Here is a 22,947-nt window from a genome sequence, read left to right as displayed (position 1 = left end):
ATTTGGCTCCCAGCGACTCTTTCCTGTCTTCAGACCTCAAGAGAATGCTCGCTGGAAAGAAATTCATCACCCATGAAGAGATAATTGCCGAAACTGAGGCCTCTGTTTTGACGCTAAAGACAAATCGTACTATAAAAATGGTATCAATAAATTGTATGACCACTGTAATAATAACAATTTTAAATAATAAAATCAAATAGTATAAAAAAATTGCTTTTTCATTTTTTTGCTAAAGCCCAACTGCACAAACGTTAAAACAAAAAAAAATTAAAACTTTTTCTCACTTACATCTTTCAAGGTACCAGCTGACAAACTTTTTACCGAGATACAGCCAGCTGACATTAATTTTCATTCATAGTAGCACAGAAATTATAGCAAGGTAAATTTTTAGTTGATAGAAAATCTTTTTTCGTGTTCAAGCAGCCAGCTATAATCACCTTGACATATAATCCACCATGATATGGTCAGCTGACTTTTTTCCTTCAAGATATTTACTAAACTATAATCCGACAAATTTTAAAGTGTGAGGGAATTACTAAAAAACTTTTTTTCTTCATGCGTGGGAGGCTGCCACTGCCAGTCCCACCACCCACGGAGTCGCAGCTGACGGTTACGAATATTCACAATATAAATCCCTAATGTATTTACGAAGTTTGGAATGGGAGAAAATTCCATTACGACTACAGATTATGAGTCATCTACACAAATAAATAAAATTGGAGTGTATGTTTGTAATATTAAAATAACCGATTTTTACTAAATTCATATGTATGTATGTTCATATGTAATCACTAAAAATGATTACTTTTTGATTGATTTTTGTAATCTGTAATATACAATGATTAAAGATTACAGATTGTATTCGTAATCTTAATCATTAATCTGATTTAGTTTTGTCCAAGTTGTGTAAATTTTTATGTCTCTGCAGATCTGTCTCTACATATATTTTTTTATTATAATACTTACTAATTAGTTCTCTGAAAGACCTATTGGCTTATTTTAATAAAAAGAACAACAATGTTTATGTTTTTTTAAATATCCATTAATAACACTGGCCCACAAAAAAAGAGTGTTTTTTACCTTTAACCAGACCCGTTATTATTACGATGCGCTGAATCTGAATTTGGGGTCCGTTTGGTTACACCTCTTAATATTGAGTGAATTCTAAGAAACTAACAAATATGTTTTTTTAGTACCTCATTTACTGGACCCAAATTTTAACTTGATTTGACCCCTCAACCCCTTAAATTTAAAGTAAATTGCAAAAAGCCGCCTTTAATCGCTAAAAATCGTGACATACTGCAAATATGAATAGGTCTGATCAAAGGTACAGAGTTTATCTTTGCTACGTGAATGGTCTCCTAGCAAGATCCAGAAGTAAAAAATTAGTACGTGCGTACAAAGTACACATGTCAGAAGTGAAACTTCTTTGGCACACTAATTTTTAAGTCTCGTTTATATTTATACAAATCTAAAGCTTTAGCTTTCCGTTCCGGCGCCATCGACAAAACATTACCTTTTCATCAAAACGTTGCCGTTTCATCAAAACGTTGCCGTTTCATCCGTAAAAATTTTATCCTCATGCCGTCATGCGCCTAAAGAAGTTTCACTTCAAAAATCTTACAATATCTATGGTTTAACAATTGAAACAGCGACTTTGACATTTCGCTGTGAGTTCGCTGACATTTGATATAATTTGATATATTTATTAAAACAAATAAATTAGACCATATTTTAAAAAATATTTTTGGCTATTACTTGGGTGATTTTTTTAAAGAAATTAAAATAATAATATTTTTATTCAAGTGTAATGAGACAAATTTATAACGTATAAAGTTAATGCTTTGCTAGTTAGACCTAATATTATGGTAGTATTTAATACAATGGAAAGTGTTGGTAATTTGGAAGAACAAGCGCTTAAAAGAAAAGAAAGACTGAAAAATCTTAAACGTAAATTGCCAAACGAAGAAACTTCTACTGATGACGCGAAAAATGAACAAATTGTTCTTCCAAAGTGAGTTAGTTACCTCACTTGTAATATTATCTTGTATATATATTGCTTTGAATACCTTAAATATAACCTAATAATTATATTACAGACCAAAATTCAGAAGTTACAAACCTCAAGATGAAACATTGCAAAAGGAAAAATTGGAGGATGCCAAGCCTTCTTTTGTAGAAGAGGAAGTAAAAGATTTAGTGGAAGCAGGCAAAGAAAAGGTAATTTGTATTTAAATCTTTACAAAAGGTACTTATTTTATACTGACTTCTCCGGCGCTACTAATATTTCATATACTAATGTATATGAAATAAAGATCTTAATTTTATAAAAATATAAAGGAAATAAATAAACAAGTTATCTGATATCCATAGTACTGTAATCCTTTTTAGGGTTCCACACCCAAAGGGTAAACGCTACAACCTGTAATATCCCATAGGTAAGCTGGCCATAGGCCTCTCTCCCCATGTAGGAGAAGGGTCAGACCTTAATCCACCATGCTGTTCTACTGCGGGTTGGCGGATATATTCCCTACTATGAGTAACAATTGCTATTGGGTTACATGATAACAAACCGACTGAACCGACGGGACCGATGGAATAACGTGCACCCACGCCCAGACCACGGCAAACATCTGTATGACCAATACAAATGTTTGTCATGTGCGGGGATCGAACCCACAACCGCCAGCACAACAGCCACAAACCAGTGCTGTGACCATTGTGCCAACGTGTAAAACAGGACCCTATTACTAAGACTCCGCTGTCCGTCTGTCTGTCTATCACTTGTGTGTATTTAACAATATTAAATTAAACTTAACTTTAAATATGTGTACATACATGTAAACCCTTCTTATGGCCAATATGTAAAGGCTATTACAGATGTTCATTTAATATGGCACATATTTATCTGGGCCAATACAGGCTCTAACTAATTACTTAATGTGACCTAACCTAAATGTGAGAGATTCTTTGTATTGATATATGCTCCATATTATCTTATCAAAACTTTAAAAAATGTCTGACAATTGACTCCAAACCATAATATCTTTTGCAACTCTGTTGCCTGACAGAGACACCTAACTACTCGTATAAGACCACCGATTCTACAAATATATAAGGATAATTTGTTTGTTTTTTACTTACTTTCATATTATATGTTTCAGGTGGTATTACAAGATTTGGATATATCAAGTTTAGCTCCTCGAAAACCTGATTGGGATTTAAAACGCGACGTTGCAAAGAAATTAGAGAAATTAGAAAGGAGAACACAAAAAGCAATTGCTGAATTAATTTGGGAAAGACTTCAACAAGGTAATCAAGAAAATTTAAGTGCTATGGTAACTATGAATGAAATAAAACCAACTGAAGATGACTAATTTTTTTACTGTATTTTAAATTTATTATGAGATAAGTTATAAAATAAATTTAATGAGTATACATTGTTTTCATTTCATATTTTTTAATACCTAATAACTATATTGCATTATAAATTCTAAAATTTAAAGCAGTCATGAATATCATATTCGAAGTCTTATTTAATTTATAGACAGCCAAAAAATTAACTATTTGTTTTAAAAGTATTTCGAAAATATTACTTGGAATCACAAAAAAAAAATGTAAGAAATTGAGTCCTTAATATTAATATTAAGAGGTCTATCGTCACAATTTTTGTTTTTTTTCTTTTCTAGAGCTGGTTATTGTTTTATAACTCTTAAACCATAGATGAAAATAGAACTGATTTGGAAAAAATTTTTTAGAGAATAAATGCTCTACAACAATAGTCCGATTTTTTTTGTCAGATGAACCATTAACTACGCCTTGAAAATTGATATAATTTCATTTAGATTTTTTAACTTTGGAATTTTGTTGGAAGTTAAAGTTGAAGTCAAAATGAAATTCTCGTTTTGAATAATTTTCGTCGAATTTCAAATCAAACAGCAGTATGTCAATTATTATCACACAAATTTTGTGACATTTTTTTCGTATATTTTTCAGCTACTATTTACTACCTAAGTGTTTGTTTGTTTAAAGTTACAACAAAATATTTTATTTAAAAACTAACCATCGTATAATAAATATTTTTAACATTTAGAATTATATAATTTAGATTCACATAAAAAGTTCTTTATCACAGTTTATTTCCGTAATATGAATAATTATAATTATGAAGTTAACACAGCTTACAATCCACTTGTTATAAATATATCTTACAAAACTACCACAGTAACTAATAACTTCCACTAACACTGCAAAAAATCTCTTACATCTGTGGGCTTTAATAATTAAGCGAATTTTTTAAGAACCACATTATTCAGTCTAATACAATTACACTATAATAAAGAAAATAATATCTAATATGATAATAATAATATAAATAAACTAAGAAAAATGTACGACTTTATTCTTAAGGTACTACTATTGTTGTGACCTTTTTTTCTTCGGCTCGGTCCAGTTGCCTCATCGGGATCATCGATTTCATTATAATTGAAATAGTTATTATCAACATTGTAAAAAACCACTCGATCGCCTATTGGTTGTATGGGTCTGAAGTTATGCCTAATTTTTCCATTTGCTGAACGCAACTCCCTAAACGCTTCAATCTGTAAGATAATTATTTTTTATTTTATTAAAAGCAATAAATACCTTATGGTTAATAATATTACAAAAAGAAATGTGCATACCGATAGAATAAGTGTTTAAAATTGTCCAAATTATATCCTATTCTTAAATCTGCTGTTTATAATTTTTTTTAATGACAACCTTTTAAATTTTACATATGCCTGACAATTTTTTTCCGCAATTACTTTTAATTGTATATAGTATAACTAATTTAAGTTCATAAACACCATTTGTATTTTAAGTAAAATTCAGGTTGATTGAACAATTCAAAACATGAAGAAATCATATAATAAGCCATCACAAGTTTTTTGTGCAGTTAGCAATTTCCAATTATTCTAAGATATTTTTAATTCTACATATAGTTACAATTCTTGTAATACTTGCCTGATGATGTGCCAATCTGATAGGTTGCTCAAAATCTAGCCATATGACTACTTCAGAGCAAGGTGGAGTGGTTAATGACCCTCTGTACGTGAAATATCTTCGAAGGTCTAAAGGTAAGATGTTGAGAAAAGAAAAGGGTTGGCTCATCACGACAGATGTGTGAGGTTCTGTTACGTTGCTCAAAGCTGACGTTATGTCGTCGTAGGCTGGGTGTTTGTGGCGGTCCAACTAACAATAATAAATAAAGTTTATGTTTACGTTAACAGTATAAAGAAATATATAAACGTAAGTAATATTATATCTGTGTGGTTACGGCAGTAAAGAATATAGCCACCCCCTCTCTTCCCGTGGGTGTCGTAAGAGGCGACTAAGGGATAACACAGTTCCACTACCGCCTTGGAACTTAAAAAGCCGACCGATGGCGGAATAGCCATCCAACTACTGGCTTGGAAATACACAGGCCAAAGATGGGCAGCAGCGTCTTCGGTGCGCCAAAGTCAGCCCTGCGGTCATCGATCCGCCTGCCCAGCGTGGTGACTTTGGACAAAACACATGAGTTCGCGCCGTTTTTGGCGCGAACTTGGCGAGGCCTATGTCCAGCAGTGGACTGCGATTGGCTGAAGGGATAAGTAATATTATATTATGGTTTTAAGAACACTGCTTTTAAACATGAAATGCAATACCTATACAATGTATGAATGAATTATAAAAAAAGGAAGTATAATAATCACCTCATAAAAGAAAGCAAGCACTGTGAGTCCATCGGAATGTTTGACCGCTTGCTTTATTGTTTTGTATTCTTCTTTAAAAAATACCATATGCAATTCCATTGGAAAGCTGAAAATTTAATATGTAATTTTTATAAAACATGTTGTACAGTATGGGAAAGACGGCTTCATAAATGTTTAGAGGTATGCCGCATAGTTCTTATCTGTTGTTTAACAATCGATGTTCAAGGTATTTATCTCAAACATTTCACGATTAAGACCACTTTGTAAATTTTAGTAGGTTTCTTTGCACAAATATTACTTTTCTCATTTATTAAATTACCCTGTTGAAAGTTCCAAATCAAAAACGATGATTGTATGGTAAGTTATTGTAAATGTTGTTGAATTCCAGATAGGTCTATTTGGATCCAGATAGCGCAGATAAAAACAGATAAAAATTTTATGAAAATTTTAAAATCCCTATTTGAAATAGGACACACAATAGTTTACAATAACTTCCCATACAAACATTGTTTTTTATTTGGAACTTCCAGCAGGGTAGAATACACAAACTAAACTATAAATTAAAATATTCGTAAATATCGTGTTTTTATTTTTGTGTAAACAAAAACTTTTTAAAAAACAAGCTTTTATTTTTAATGCGCTCAAAAGAATAAAATAGACTTTACCTTTAAAACTTTTACTATTAACATATAACGTTATTACTTATTACACAATTTACATGATAAAAAAGCATATTTTAATATTACTTGAAATACATGTTTGTAATTAAACTTACATGTAACCAAGCAAAGCGAATAAAAACTATTTTATTTAAGGATTTTTTATTGTGTTTCCAATATAGCACTGTCACATCCTACTTTATTTTAAAGTAAAAACTTCCTTAGCTCTACCTTGCCCTCTTTTGGAACAATAAGCAAAACTGTACCGTCAAGCTCCAATGAATGTATCGCGTTACTATCTATTTTTTCGTCATAATAGGTACAGGTGTAATTTTAAGTCTAAATGAAAGTTAATTAAAAGCTTCTTGTTCAAAATGTAGTTAAAAAATTTGAATTAAAGACATTAGTTCCACAAATAAATCAAAAACAATGAAATGTTTGATTACCTATATACTTAATCATAGGACCATATAAAGCTAGAGGCAAAAGTTTTAAAGTTAATATACATAGTATTATAAATAAAATACCAACCTTCGGTGATTAATTTTGTCTTCAGAGCCAAAAGTATCGTTGTCTCCCCAATGAAAATGCATCTGACTAAACACGTATGCACCGTCAAGAGGACCTCCACTAACTCGTGGGTGAGGTTCATTTTCCACTTCGATTAAAACTGAAAATTACAGAATTTCAAATAAAAAATTAAATTAGTGCCGCGTTCGATTAACAGTTAACTTCATAGTGGAAAAAAGACTTTTTTAACCGTTAAATAGTATTTCTAATTTGAAAATTAAAGCTTTTACGATACGAGTTATACATTATTACTATGCGCTTGCTGCAATGATTTAATAATTTTTTGTTTGTGATAATTATCTTATTTATATTTAACTTACAATATAGTTAATATTTACAATTAAATATTTCATCGATTAAATAATCTCTCCAGCTACTCTTTTGAATAATTACGACATTTTTATAAAAATAACTTTATCTACAAAACATCTAAACTTAAACGTTTGCGGCAGAATGAGTTTTTGCCACAGAAATAGTAATAATTATTATTACTATTTCTAATAATTATTATTACTATTTTTGTGGTTTTTGCACACAGCTTTTAAATAATTAAAAACGCGGGTCCTTTGGTCCTGCCAACTTGTGTGGTAATCCTAATTCTGTGCTCAAATAAGTAAAAATAGCAAAATAAAAAAAATATCAAAACTGCGTTTAAATACTTCTTTTAGAATTTTCTTATAAAGTTTAACGTCTTACAAAAAATACATTAAACTTTTTGAGGAGAAAATGTCCAACATACCAACCAAAGTTCTTAAAATACTGTCCAGTATATTAATATATATATATATATATATATATAGGACAGTATTTTAAGAAGTTACGTATAAAATCATATTCATCAAGAATAAAAATTGATTTCCTTAAAATAAACTTTAAATTTTTGTATAGACTTTGAAAAATGTTATGAAAATTAACCTATTTAATACTTCAATGTCTTGCGTTTTTCTCTAAATCTAACGCTTTTATTAAAAAATAAAAATAAAATGTGTAAAGTCGCTTTTTTCATTTTCTTGTACTTTTTAAATATTTTATGAAAATTTTGAAACATCAGGAATTCTAGAAAATATCTGTGACATTGCAATGGATATAACTTGAAATGCCATATGGTGTCGGCCGAGTAGAATAGCACCACCTCCTTTCATCCCGTAGGGGTCGTAAAAGGCGACCGAGGGATAAACCTGGCTCAAAATCCTTAGGGTCCTGGAGAAGGAAAACTTCATTTAAAACCCAGAATGGGGTGTCCGACAAGCATTCATGACATAACTCTAAAATGCGAAAGACTCCTGGAGCCGAACTGGCATCATTCTGTCAATGTCAATCATCTGTAATAGACGGACGAAGGCCAGTGATGATGATAACTTGAAATATTTGTTTCGCTTTAACCTATCTGCCCATTGCTCATAAAGACATTTGGAAATATGCCTTCCTAAGTTTGCACAAAATCTTTATCTTCAGTCTCCCCTGACGATCTTGAGCAAGAAATAATATACCTAAGTATATTGTACTTTTAATTATTTTATTGTTAGACGATTTTCACGAGCGTTTATCTTACTGTTAGAAGTTTTGCCATACCTACCAGAGTCACAGAAACAATATTTACAAATATACAAGCATTCGCACAAAAAAGCGGCGAAAAACAATTAATTCAATGATCTATACATACGTCAGCGAGAGCTACTGAGCGTGAAATTTATAATTATAGCATTATAATAGGTACAAATATTACTTGATTATGCTGCATATTACATGGCTTTTTCGTATGCTTTTTTAATTTTTTAACTAATATAGCTAGTATATTGCTTATTCGCATAATCATAATAAAAATTTTCTTTAAACTATAATGCAATAAACAAATTATATGTATATTTAATTTTTTTTTTCATTACCCGTGTGACCATTGTTTGAGACGTGTACGTCATCTATGGGATCATCGAAGCCGACGAAGTTAATATCCGGCAAAGCGACTTGCTTGACACGAAGAATATTTATATTAATCGGACTCTGGTGTTTGCCTCTACATTCTTGATATTTATCTCCCCAATACGTTGGACCTAGAATATTTAAATTTATTATTTGTAGTTTTAAAAAGTAAATAATAATAATAATAACTATAATCATTGCTTTATAATGACTCACCTATAACTCCATCATACCCAAAGTCTTCGCAAGCGAGCTCGGGAGCTGCAATTAAACAATAATTAAATACAACTGCTGGCTTTGAAATACACAGGCTAAAGACAGACAGCAGCGTCTTCGGTGCGACAAAATCAGCCCTGCGGTCACCAACCCACCTGCCCAGCGTGGTGACTATGGGCAAAATGGGCACATGAATTCACGCCATTTTTGACGTGAATTTGTGGAAGCCTATGTCCAGCAGTGGACTGTGGTAGGCTGAAATGATGATGATGATGATGTGACTCAAATATTATTTTATTCCTCCTATTTGGTAGTAAATTTTTAAAGGTAAATTAAAATTACAATTAAGATATGTTCATGTATTACATAGTAAGTACACCTAACACTTTTCAAAACCAAGTGGAAAAATATGGTATTAATTTATTTTTATCAACTGAACAGCTTGTTTTTTTCCGCCTTGGCATATGTCATTATGTTACTTAACTAGATACGTACATGAGTCTCGCAAGCTGATGGGATGATGACCGTAATTTGTAAAATTATAAATTATTTATCTACTCAATTGAACTAGTTGACTATCACCTTTTTTACCGGCTTCTAATACATATTACCCCCTTTTGGGGTAAAAACAGATGATAGTTTATATGAAAGTCCAATAAAAAATAATATTCGTCGACTTCATTGATTCTAAAAATTCGTCTTTTATTTTTGCCTTTCTTAGGTATTTAGCATTTTTGAATATAATTAAAAATTATGTGTAAATAACTAACTCCACGCGTACGAAGTCGCGGGTGGTCGCTAGTCTTGAATAAATTTCGAAAGCTTGCGTCGCTACTATACCATAGGAAACAACTCAAATTGGTTAAGGTCGTCTGTCTACTTATAATTTGATTTCCTTGATTGAGGGTTTTTATTTGAACACCTTAAAATTTTCACGAACAGTGGGTTGCAGAAATATTTGCCCGGCATTATAAACTTTTTGACATGTTGATTTATTTCGATTACTCTGAGTCTTTTATAATTACTCAAATACTTATACGATTTACTATTTTTTTTTCTAATCTTCACCTTTTTGATTCGTTGACGTAAGCGCATGCCATGCATGTCACTTATTCAGGTTCTTTTTTAGATCTCCTCAATTTACATTTTATCACATAAAACACCTCAAAGCATATATTTTATCCATAGCGCACTAAGTGATGCAAATGATGCCTATGTATGATTTCCACACTCCACAACCATAGTATAAAATCAATAAATCATACATCCTCACCGACAAAAAGCGTTTTATAAAGACATTCGTTTGGACACTAAGAAATTTTGGACGACGTGTCGTAACTTTTTCTGAACACTAATAAAAAGATGACCTACAAAAGGTAGTTTGATTTTTACACGAGTGCCAATAAAGGAGGAGGTTCTCAATTCGATTGTATTTTTTTTATGTATGTTAACTCAGAACTTTTGACAGGGTGGACCGATTTCGATGTTTTTTTTTTAAATGAAAGATGGTGCGTGTCTTGTTATCCCATTTAAATTTAATCGAGATCTGATACCACTTTTTGAGTAATGTTGGATAACGCGTGTTTACGTGACTATTTTAACCGACTTCAAAAAAGGAGGAGGTTACTCAATTCGACCGTATATATGTATGTTCGGGGATTACTTTGTCGCTTATGAACCGATGTTGATAATTCTTTTTTTGTTGGAAAGGAGATATCCTAAGTGTGGTACCATGATAAGGAAACCAGGATCTGATGATGGGATCCCAGAGAAATCGAGGGAAACCCTTGAAAATCCGCATAACTTTTTACTGGGTGTACCGATTTTAATGATTTTTAATTTAATCGAAAGCCGATAAAAGCCGAGTAATCTTAAATAATACGTATTTACTTGAATATTTTTTCATCTACCTACGTTGTATTACTTGTCTTTGTAATTGAAGTCTTTTTTTTTTCGTTTGCCAGCAAACAATTATTTCGTCTACGTTGTATTACTTGTCGACGTCGGTTTTTTTTTTTTTTTCGTTTTGCGAGCAAACACATTTATTTATTGAAATTGGTCCTACCTTAGAACGCCTAATGAATTAGATACCTGTTGAGAAACTCTGTAAAGGTCATTGGGCATTGTGCTAAGTGTTTTTTAGTTTTTGTTTTTGTAGTCGTTTTCACCCAAGCACTTCAACACTAGGATGTACTTGTCTGTAGTTCAAATTGTATATTTAGTAACCTCAACTCCCTCAACTTGCCATCGAATTCAAGACTTTGTCATAGCCACTTTTAAGTCAAGTAGGTACTTAGTCACTTTTTACTTAAATTACAATTTTAATACTAGCGTAATATATAGAATATCTGCTGTCTATTATAATGGACTTTTTGAATTATTTATTTATTTGACTTTTACCTAAATAGAATTATTTTTATAAATATTGTATCATCTAATATTGATACATAATGGTTCGCTGTCGTTGGATTAAAGACAATTAAGCCTAAAAAGGGAACCAATGTTAAATTGCTTAACATTTTGTCGCTGAAGCGTATCAAGTTCATTGATAAAAATAATTTGGATTAATTTTATTTTACATTGACCTTCTCTTATTGCCAACGGCTGCGTAATAATTTGGTACATAGCTGTACACTACTAGCTGTTTTTCGCTGCCTCTGCCACTTAGAAATTTTTTATACTATATATAAAGGTATGATACCTTTCAAGTAAACTCAAAAAAATCCATATTTTATTTACGAAGAGGTAAATTTTATAAATACTTAATTATTGATACCTTTTAAGTTATTTTTTCTTTAAAAGAGGCAGAGCTATAAAAGACGCTGTAATCCTATTTATTCATTTCTAATCCCACAAAAATAGCGTAAAAAATAGTGGTGACGACCGACGACGACGTGGTGGAGTCAGTCAACCAGACCATTTTATTATGTAATTACAGATTTCACATATTTCGATCTGTCGTGTGCATTTTAACTAAAGTAGAGCACAGCAAGAAATTTGCTGCTCAAAATTAGCTATTCGACTGGGGTAGTATCTCGACCTTACAGAAGATCACTTGGGTTGTCTGGAAGAAGTGGCTAAATAGCCATAAGTCCGCCCATTATGCTTCACAGTCTGTAACTGTCTTTTAATATGTTTAATGTTTTAAATATAGTTGTGGTGTACAATAAAGTATAAATTAATAAATAAATTAGATCACAGCTAAATACTGCTTTTAAGAGGTGTTGTGTTCCTGCTGGTGCATAAGTTGACCAAAGCTAATGGGGATTGGGAATTGAATGGGCATCGCTCTTGCGATGCTTCTGGTTTTGCAGGCGGCTATAAGCTGCGATAACCGCTTACCATCAGGTGAGCCGTAAGCTTGGTGTCGAACTAGTTGTATGTGTTGTATTTAAAAAAAAATTGTCGTCTTTAACAGGTTAGGTAATTTATTTTTAGTGCCTAATTATTAAATCAATCTGATTCAATTATTTACCTATACGGGCAACAAAGATAGCCTCGACACGAGTTTGTAATCAATTTGATTTGAAAGGGTCCCATGACACTAATGAGAAAACGAATTGCTCAATAATAGCAAGACCTTATTAATTCGGAAGTAAGGCTCATTTTGAACAATATTCAAGCCGCACAATAAAATTGTACTACTTATTGTATACTTTACCATGACCGCATAATATATCAGTACTTACAATACAATAATATAAAAACAATTTTCATCACTGAACTCCTTAAATGCCTTAACATTGCTTTAATTGATAGTTTGCATGAAAATGTTATTCAGATTCATTGTCAGACAGTATAAATTACATAACAGTTTAAGCTTTCACGTATTGTACGTACCTATAGTGTAGTAATAATAAAAACCGTGATAACATTAAGATACTAATTGTTTGCGAAAACATAATAATAGAAATTTTTAATTAATTTTTTAAACATTTTTTTACAAAAATTTCCTTGCTAACGAAATTCTTTACCAAGTCTAATCCATGTAGGTATTGTATAATTGTACTGAATTGTAGCAACTTGTAGATAAACGTCGCATTACTAAGCACACCTAAAGACTATTCACCGTTAATGGCTTGTAGATTAATGTCTACCACACACGCTTCTTTTCTCACAATTTTAAGAACTTTTTGGTACCATCCAGATTTAAGCCGCGATGGCTTGTAGATTAATGTCTACCACACACGCTTCTTTTCTCACAATTTTAAGAACTTTTTGGTACCATCCAGATTTAAGCCGCGATGGCTTGTAGATTAATGTCTACCACACACGCTTCTTTTCTCACAATTTTAAGAAATTTTTGGTACCATCCAGATTTAAGCCGCGATGGCGGATAACGACAATAACCTGGCGGTCTATTCACTCAAACAAAAATAAAACGTACGTTTACAATAACTCTAAATCACACTACGATAATCTTCTGAACCTAATAAATTACATATAGATAATACGGTAGCGATCTATAACTGTATTGTAAATCATGAAAAGGCCGCTTTGAATAAAATAATAGCAATAGACAACATGCGATGAATGCAAAACGCTGCACAATTTATTATTAAAATCATAATGAGAGCTGCGGTATACTATGACGATTATTCTATAGCGCAGATAGATATATAAAGATTTTTTAAAAATTTTATATGACAAAATTATCATAACACTATTATATCTAACTAGATGTGCCCCGAGGTTTCACCCACGTCAATTTAAGAAAAGAGAGATACTAAAGTATTATATAGCCTATAGCCTTCATCAATAAATGTGCTATCTAACACTGAAAGATTTTTTCAAATCGGACCAGTAGTTCCTGAGATTAGCGCATTCAAGCAAGCAAACACACAAACTCATCTCCTTTATAATATTTGTATAGATAGATATATCCGTCCGTTCATAAATCTCGTGATATTTTATCCACTTTTCGACCCCTTTTCACCCCTCTGGTGATAGGTGATGGATGGTAGAATTTCGGAAAATTAAAAATAGTGATTCAAATTTCCAGATAGACATCAAGGTTGCATGGCGTCTTCTGGTCTTTTTTTGATTTAGAAATCGCTTTATCAACGAAAAATAAATATGTGATATATCATTATAGCCATATGAGAGCTATAATGGCCACTTGTGATATTTCGTATTTATTACTCCCCCCCTCTATATTTCACATTGAAGCGGAAACCGACCAAGATAAAATCAAGTAGCGGCGTTAATTGCATCAATCAAAGCATATGCGTATAAGTACACAGAATATTTTATCATTTATGTAGGTAGCTATTCATAATTTATACGATGTTATTAAATTTTAATATTCTTGAAAACATATAAAATATTTACTTACCAACGAACAATTATAAAAATATAAAATGCTATCATTAATTTGTGAAAAATTTTGTGTATTTTTATTTTTTTCCTGTTTTTAACTTAATACATCAGACATTCCATACATATTGCGTCTGGCAATTTTAAATTTGTTTAATAATGTGATAATTAATAAAACACATTGTCAGGACTAAATAACTTCCCACGTGTTACATAACGATATAATTATTAGCGGTCAATGAATGATTTTCTTATATACACTAAAAACAAAAGAACGTGCAGGTATAGAGGAAGAATAAATATGTCATACTTTTCCATTGTTTTATAAACGCGAAATCTTAAAAAAAAAACAAACATTTTCGAGGTAAAATAACTTCGCTCATCGCAAAACAAATTAAAATTGTTTACATTTTATTTTTTAAAAACACCGTTTCATGTGTTTGAAAAAATCGTGTGATCCATAATCTTACGGAAAATGACATGAAAGGAAAAAGGAAAAAGAAGATAGACATTTTTACGATTCTTCGACTCAATAAATCCTCAGGCCACAAATAAAATTCATTTATTCATACCTATTTTGTTTTTCAACATTAAATAAATAACAATTAATCTTCTGCTTAAATTATACTTTTAAGTTTCTACCTAGATATTTTTTTAATAAAAATAAATTAAAACTAATCTTCTTATAGCGACTATAGAAATAAAATAATTGTGTTTGCTCGCAAACGAAAAAAAAAACGGCTTCAATTACATGGACAAGTAATACAACCTAGGTAGACGAAAAAATAGTCAGGTAAATACACATTATCTAGGATTACTCAAAAAGTAGCAATTAGATATCGATAAAATTTAAACCGGATCACAAAAAAGCATCAACTTTTGATTAAAATAAGGATCATCGAAATCGGTACACGCAGTAAAAAATTATGGGGTATATACAACGTATATCGACAAAAAAAATAGTCAAGTGAACACGCAATTACGCATTGTCAGATATACCTCGAAAAGTACTTGTCAGAATTTGATTGCATTTTAATAGGGGGCCACTTGACAAACACCGCCTTTCGACTAGCAAATAAAAAAAACCGACTTCAATTATCAACAAGTAATATACAACGTAAGTAGACGTAGAAAATTAACAAACGCGCTAGTCGTCACTACGATTTTCGAAGGGTCCCCTTGATTTCTCTGGGATGCCATCAGATCCTGGTTTCCTTATCATGGTACCACCCTTGGGATATCTTCTTTCTGACAAAAGAAGGAATTATTAAAATCGGTTCATAAACGACGAAGTTATCCGCGAACACACAAAATATATAAATCTCCTCCTTTTTTGAAGTCGTTTAATAAAATAATCATTAAAATCGGTCCACCCAATGAAAAATTCAGAGGTAACATACATAAAATACAATCAAATTGAGGACCTCCTCCTTTTATTGAAGTCGGTTACTATGGCGTAAATCAAAGCTAGAAACTTAGTTATATCTTAATGAAATTTCCTATAATTTTCGTTAAAATATATTATTTTAAAACAAGAGCGTTTCAAAGAATTTAACTTGATTGATGGTTACGAGTGTGCAGCATAAAATAGAAATATTGCACGTCCTACAAGCAATAAAGTGCAGGTCATAAACAACATTTTAAACACTAGTAAACCAATGACACTGCTATTGAGCAACAGACATAATTTAGTTAAACAGATGGAGAATAACAAGTTTGCATTTTTTCATATTATTCTTACGTAAATTATCTTATTTTAAATCTTAAAATTTGAAAATATTAACTGTTATTAAACATACAGCCTTGTTAAAAAACAAGCCTAGAATATAATGACACACCTTTAAAAAAAGTTTCGTTGCTAATTGACTTAATATGTTTTTTTTTTCAAAGTTATGAAAAGCATAATAAACTGTAGCGAATAATAATGCTATTCTAATAATAGGTATGGAATGTACTAATTTATAAACTTAATGTGTCTATTTGTTAATTATTTATCTATTAAGAATGTTGCCACTTACAAATTAAAAGTGATTATTATAAAATTTTGAGTACCTATCTACTCAAATTTTAAAATGTTTTCTTAAATTATAAATATTTTTGAAAGATATTTTATTACCTATTTAAAACATATACGTAGCATGTAAGTATGAATATGCGTATACCTACTTACATGCTAGATGTGGATGTAGCAACAATAAATATTAAAGTACGTTCTTGATTTCATTCCAAAAGCTGTTATAATCAAACAAAGCGTTCACACCAAGCCAAGAATTTATATCAAACGATACAGCGATAACAAATAAATCTATTTTAGACAATAATTAGAAAAGCTACCGGGTTACTAAATAACACTTTCTTCGCCATATCACTTTTAACCGTGCTTATGTTATCAACATCAGGGATAGCGAAATATAACATTTTTTTCTTTCGTGAAGGCCGTAAATGTGTAAACAAATTACAATAAACTATGCAATATCAGGATTTTTCCTGACATTGCATTATTATTTTATACAATAGATTGACACAACATTGACAATGTATATCATTACTATAACTCAGCGACGACGACTATAGGTACTATAAGGCAGCCGTGTTTCTGTAACAGCTGAGCCTGTGTAGTAATTAAATTTAAGTCATAAAATTCTCGACAGATGAAAACAGAATGATGACAGAATAAAAACCAAGCTAATTGTTATTATTTGCTATTGTATTTAATTTATATTATTATATCAATTACTTACTTACTTACACACTAGCTTAACACTAACTTTATTTTATTTTATTTTTAACCAACTTCAAAAAAGGAGGAGGTTTCTTAATTCGACCCTATATATTTTTTATGTGTGTTCGCGGATAACTTTTGCGCGATTTTGCTTTTTTTTATTGGAAAGGAGATATTCCAAGGGCGGTACCATGATAAGGAAACCAGGATCTGATGATGGCATCCCAGAGAAATCGCACGTTGTATTGCTTGTTAACAATAACAAATATACAATTATTATTTCAATTATTGTTAGAGGTAGGTACGGATATATCGATAGGTGGCATAACGTATGTGATATATAAATAGCTTGTATCCTGTATATAGTGGCTTTTACGCGTACACTCCTATCCTTCAACCCTTAAAGAGTACCGTTGAACAAATAACTAGCAATAAATAATGGTTAATAGAAAACATTTAAACAACACGAGAATGTTTTTAAATAATTTGTTTTACGTTAATGGTAAAGCAATTTGCTTTACCCGACTTAAACAAAAGGGGGAATTTCTTAATTTAGTCTCTACTTAGAACTTTTGATTGGGTGGACCGATTTTGATGGTTCTTTTTTAATCGTAAGGTGGTGCTTGTCATGTGGTCCTATTTAAATTCAATCAAGATCTGAAAAGTACTTTTTGAGCTATCTCTAACTATACGTATTTACTAGACAATTTTTTCGCCGACCTACGTTGCATTACTTGTTAACCACCTTAAAAAAAGGAAGAGATTTTCAATTCGACTAAATTTTTTTAATGGGTGTTTCCTCAGGACTTTTGACTAGGTGAACCGATTTTGATGATTTTTTTAATCGAAAGGTGGTGCGTTTCATGTTGTGCTATGTCAATTTAATTGAGATCTAACGAGTACTGCGTTGTTACTGAATATTTACCTACTTGACTATTTTTTCGTCTACCTACGTCCACGTACTATTAAAGTCGGTTTTTATTTCATTTACGTGCAAACACGATTATCTTTTTTTAATCAATGTGTTAAAATTAATTTCGATGATTCTTTTTTAATCGAAGTGTTGCTTGTCATGACTGTGGTCCCATTTAAATTAGATTGAGGTCTAACAAGTACTTTTTGAGTTACCTCTAATAATGCGTATTTTCTTGACTATTATTTTCGTGTACCTACGTTGTACCTGTAATAACTGGTCGTTATCTAATTGAAGCTGTGTGGCTACGGCAGTAAAGCATATAGCCACCTCTCCCAACTGCTGGCTTTGAAATACACAGGCCGAAAACGGGTAGCAGCATCTTCGGTACGACAGCCCTGCCGTCACCAACCCGCCTGCCCAGCGTCGTGACTATGGGCAACACATGGTTTCACGCCATTTTTGGCCCAAACTTCTAGAGGCCTATTGTCCAGCAGTGGACTGCGAAAGGCTGAAGTGAAGTAATTGAAGTCGTTTTTTGCGAGCAAGCACAATTATTTGTAACTTTTGTAATGAAATAAACTTAAGGTTATGACTAGACTAATTCGACAGAGCCAAATAAAAAACAAAAGATAATTACGACTTCGCTTTGTTTTTCGTTACTTTACAATACCTCATACACAGGAAATAATGTATTGAATTATTTTTCATGTTAAGAGAAATAACAAATTAAATTTTAATACATTTCATCGACGACGCGTTGGCGCAAGCACAGCAAGCACAGCTGGTTTGTGGCCGTTGCGCTGGCGGTTCGGGTTCGATCCCTGCACATGACAATCATGTACAGATGTTTGCTGTGGTCTGGGTGTTTGAGTGGTTCTTGTCCCGCCGTTCTTCGGAGAGCACGTTAAAAGCCGTCGATCCCAGTTGTTATCATGTACACCTGATAGTGATCATTACTCATGGTAGGGAATATCTACCAACCCACATTGGAGCAGCGTGGTGGATTGGGCTCTGATCCTTCTCCTACATGGGGAAAGAGGCCTATGCCCAGTAGTGAGATATTACAGACTGAAGCGCAACATTTCATGACTTATAAAAATTCAATCAATATTTTTTTCGCCTTTGTTAAGTTAATTTACGTCATTTTATGGGACAAGTAGGTAATTGGAAAAGTAAATTATGTTCTTGGAACAAGCGTACTCATAAGTGAGATAACAATATTCTATGAAAATAAACCGCGTACTCAATAAGTCATTTAAAGTAATTTCTTACAAACACACTTTTAAGAACACACCTAAGTGTTTATTGTAATTATGTAGTTATTGTTAATACTTGAACTCTTTAAAGTTTACACTCACTTTCTAGTTATTCCTACACACATGTGTATATCTGTCTGTATACGAGCGTACTTGTATATTAATCTATGTGAGTAAAAATTACTTATTAAATGACTGTGGACTGTGTGTACCTGAATGTAATACAAGAGGTTGAAATCTTCTTTTAAATTTACATTTACATATTAAGAAAAATATTTTATAATAATTAATTAGTCTCGGTACTAAACGAACTGAAATAAAACATAAGCTACTTAGGTACGTACTGTTGGTAATATTGCCAAACCCAAGACACGTGCTACTCATACATTAGATACAATAAAATATAATAAATAAATGTCAATGGAATAGTCGTGTGAGTAGTACGATACACGTTTAAATAAATTATGCACTGACATCATTTCCACATGTATTTAGAGATTTTATAAAATTATTTTTCATACACGGTGACAATCAATTACGATGACATTATTTATTATACCGACATTAAAAGATTCGACACTTCGTCGAGTTCATTGTTTTTGTATATAGCTGTGCTCCCGCATTTTTACCCATGAAGTTATCCAAATATAGTAAATCTGCAACCATCAATAACATAAGTTTCATCACAAACGGCTTAGCAGTTGTAGTTTAAAGGTGTGCGAAGCAGTTATCCATTTTTTCAAACTTAATGTTTACTAAAATTTTAAGTTCTAAAGTTAAATCTTCAGTGCTTGAGTTGTATTGTACCTACAACTTGTTTTTTTGAACCTGTATGATAATAAGAGATAACATCAGCATGTATTATGTAGGTACCTACGTATAAATTTCATTATTTTTTTCTCATTGAAAATTCCTGAATACATTGTGACTGATGACATCTGTATTGAATGGATATACTGACGTCAAGTATGTAGGTACCTCGCATGTAGATTAACTTATTTTACAATGGATACAAGCAGCTCAATTTTCAAAATCATAAAATTTGATATAAGTAACTACCTACACATAAATATATATTTTAATACATATATTGTATAATTATAAATTCTTTCATATGTAACTGAATTATATTATCCTTGTATGTATGTATGTATGTATGTATGTATGTATGTACAAATTACGTGTCACGTTGTCTACGATAGACTCCTCAACTACTTAACCGATTTTAATCAAATTTGTACACCGTGTGCAGTTTGATCTAAATTGAAAAATACACTATATTTTGATAAATGTAATTATTATATTTAAGAAAAAAAGGCAATACGAAGTTCGCCAGGTCAGCTAGTAAGATATAAAGAATTCTTAGAATTTCTACTAGTACTCGTAAATAAATGTCCGTGCAATTTAAGGTAAAGTATAATCTCTTGTTACATACTTTTTAATTAACAATGTTTTACAGACACGTTTCAAATATAAATTGACTCACGGTCTTGACGTGGACTAAAACATTAGCTGGATAAAATCTACCGCCATTAGGTATATCTCTATACATTTTACAGTGAAAGTGGTCCAGATGATAAAGAGGCGTATTGTTGCGCCAACTATCGTAGACCTAGATATCCTGCTTAAGTAAAAGCTGTTGCAAATAATTTATTATAAAATACAAAGTTTATTTGCATAACATTAGACATTATAAAATGATAATGACAATTTTTTTAACCTGTGTGTTTTCATCATAGTTATATCTATGTACCTATATACGTATTAACTATAATACGATCATATATATACTATAATAAGCACTGTATTGAAAAATTGCAATAATGTAATTATTAAAAATACATACAGAATTGTTGGATTTTCTTATAATATTTTCCTCAATAAAATAAAACATTATTTCATTATTTGAAAATGGCTGTTTTGTTTTATTTGTTAAATGTTACACGTTAATAAATAATATGTTTGATAATTCTTTAGTAGGTACTAAAATAAGTGATTCCATTTTATCATGGATATATCTAATATTATTGTTACAGTTACAAATAAGGTGTGCTTAGTTTATCGCAACACCAAACGTATATAATTGTGTTTGCTGGCAAACGAAGAAAAACCGACTTCAATTACATCGACAAGTAATACAACGTAGGTAGACGAAAAATTAGTCAAGTGAATACGCATTATTAAAGATTACTCCAAAAGTTGTAATCAGATCTCGATAAAATTTAAATGAGACCACATGATAAACATCGGCTTTCGATTAAATTAAAAATCATTAAAATCGGTACACCCAGTAAAAAGTTATGCAGATTTTCGAGAGTTTCCCTCAATTTCTCTGGGATTCCATCATCAGATCCTGGTTTCCTTATCATGGTACCAAACTAGGGATATCTCCTTTCCAACAAAAAAGAATTATCAAAATTGGTGCATAAATGACGGAGCTATCCCCGAACATACATAAAAAAATATATATACAGTCGAATTGAGTAACCTCCTTCTTTTTTTTTGAAGTCGGGTAAAAAATATTATTTATTTATTATGTTCGATATATTTTTTAAATATAGTAAAACGAAAATATTATCTAAATTATAATAAACTAATGCCTGCCGAAATTTTTGTAAGTAATAATTTTTATTGAAATTTTTTATAATTTAGTTAGCTTTCACAATAAATCTCTTTAATCTTAGGTTAATTTAAAACACGTAAATGCAACGACGAGTAAAAAAACACTTATTGTAAGATACTAAATTTAAAAGTTAGCACTTTCACTCAGTCATAAAAAGTGATTATGCCACGAAAAATCTTACAAAAACTCGCTGAATCTACTTTGTAAAAGGTTTATATATAGCATTATTTTTTCTAATTATAGCCCCTTTTATGAAGAAAAAAAAAACAATTAATAATAAGCAAAGTATTTAATAAAGACAACACTATTTAAATACTTTATAGCTTGATTTTTAATTATATTTTAACGTATTTGTAAAAATAAATAATTATTTATACCTAATTTAATATTTAAAACTGTCACACAGGTGAACTATATTATTTTCATACATTTCTTGTAGAAACAGATTTTGTATAAAATATTTTATACATACCTTGAAATAGCGCAAGAACTATAATTATTACGAAAACCATCACGAATTTTTTTCACAACGTATATTATAATCAAACAAAATACCATGCACTCGAAACTAATTAATAGTACATATTTCCGAAGCGAACTTCGTGTAATACATATTGCTCAGCAACGAGGCAGCACTGAACTACGTGACCAGACAACTGTGTCTGACGAACGATTTCCCTGCTTTATAACAGCCCTGCCTATATACAAGCGACAGATGTTTCTGTAGATAAATTTTCCGAAAAGAAAATTATATTATATACTTGTCGTCACTGTAAAATATACTAACAAAGTTTATTACCTTCTCTGTCTCTAGCATGAATTTTAAAGATATATTTTAGATATTTACATTATTTACTTATACAAAATTATATAAAAAAGAACTTGATTCGTGCGTACGAAATAAATATTTATACCTCCTAAACCAGAGGCTCTTCATTTTATTTGATTAATAATAATAATAATGATAAAACGTTTATTTATTTTATTTATAAAAGCGTGTTTTTTTAGTTATTT

At 31.1% G+C, this 22,947-nt stretch overlaps 2 protein-coding genes across 2 annotated transcripts; one reads left to right on the top strand and one right to left on the bottom strand.

The window, feature by feature from the left end:
- Positions 1-1,635: 1,635 nt before the first annotated feature.
- On the top strand, positions 1,636-3,423 carry LOC123655323 (coiled-coil domain-containing protein 12). Its single transcript, XM_045591136.1, has 3 exons — positions 1,636-2,014; positions 2,100-2,220; positions 3,165-3,423. The coding sequence occupies exons 1-3, from the start codon at positions 1,866-1,868 to the stop codon at positions 3,375-3,377; spliced, it is 483 nt and encodes a 160-aa protein (XP_045447092.1). The 5' UTR covers positions 1,636-1,865; the 3' UTR covers positions 3,378-3,423.
- A 694-nt stretch (positions 3,424-4,117) lies between these two features.
- Positions 4,118-22,622, bottom strand: LOC123655322 (putative carbonic anhydrase 3). The gene is made up of 7 exons (XM_045591135.1): positions 22,406-22,622; positions 9,101-9,145; positions 8,851-9,015; positions 6,926-7,064; positions 5,736-5,841; positions 5,005-5,232; positions 4,118-4,601 (listed from the first exon to the last, which is right to left on the bottom strand). Exons 1-7 carry the CDS (start codon positions 22,443-22,445, stop codon positions 4,353-4,355), a joined length of 972 nt encoding a protein of 323 aa, XP_045447091.1. The 5' UTR covers positions 22,446-22,622; the 3' UTR covers positions 4,118-4,352.
- Between the last annotated feature and the right edge of the window lie 325 nt (positions 22,623-22,947).

The sequence above is a fragment of the Melitaea cinxia genome, chromosome 7 (assembly GCF_905220565.1).
Source record: "Melitaea cinxia chromosome 7, ilMelCinx1.1, whole genome shotgun sequence".
Classification (NCBI taxonomy): domain Eukaryota; kingdom Metazoa; phylum Arthropoda; class Insecta; order Lepidoptera; family Nymphalidae; genus Melitaea; species Melitaea cinxia.
This window is presented reverse-complemented; position numbering and strand designations above follow the sequence as displayed.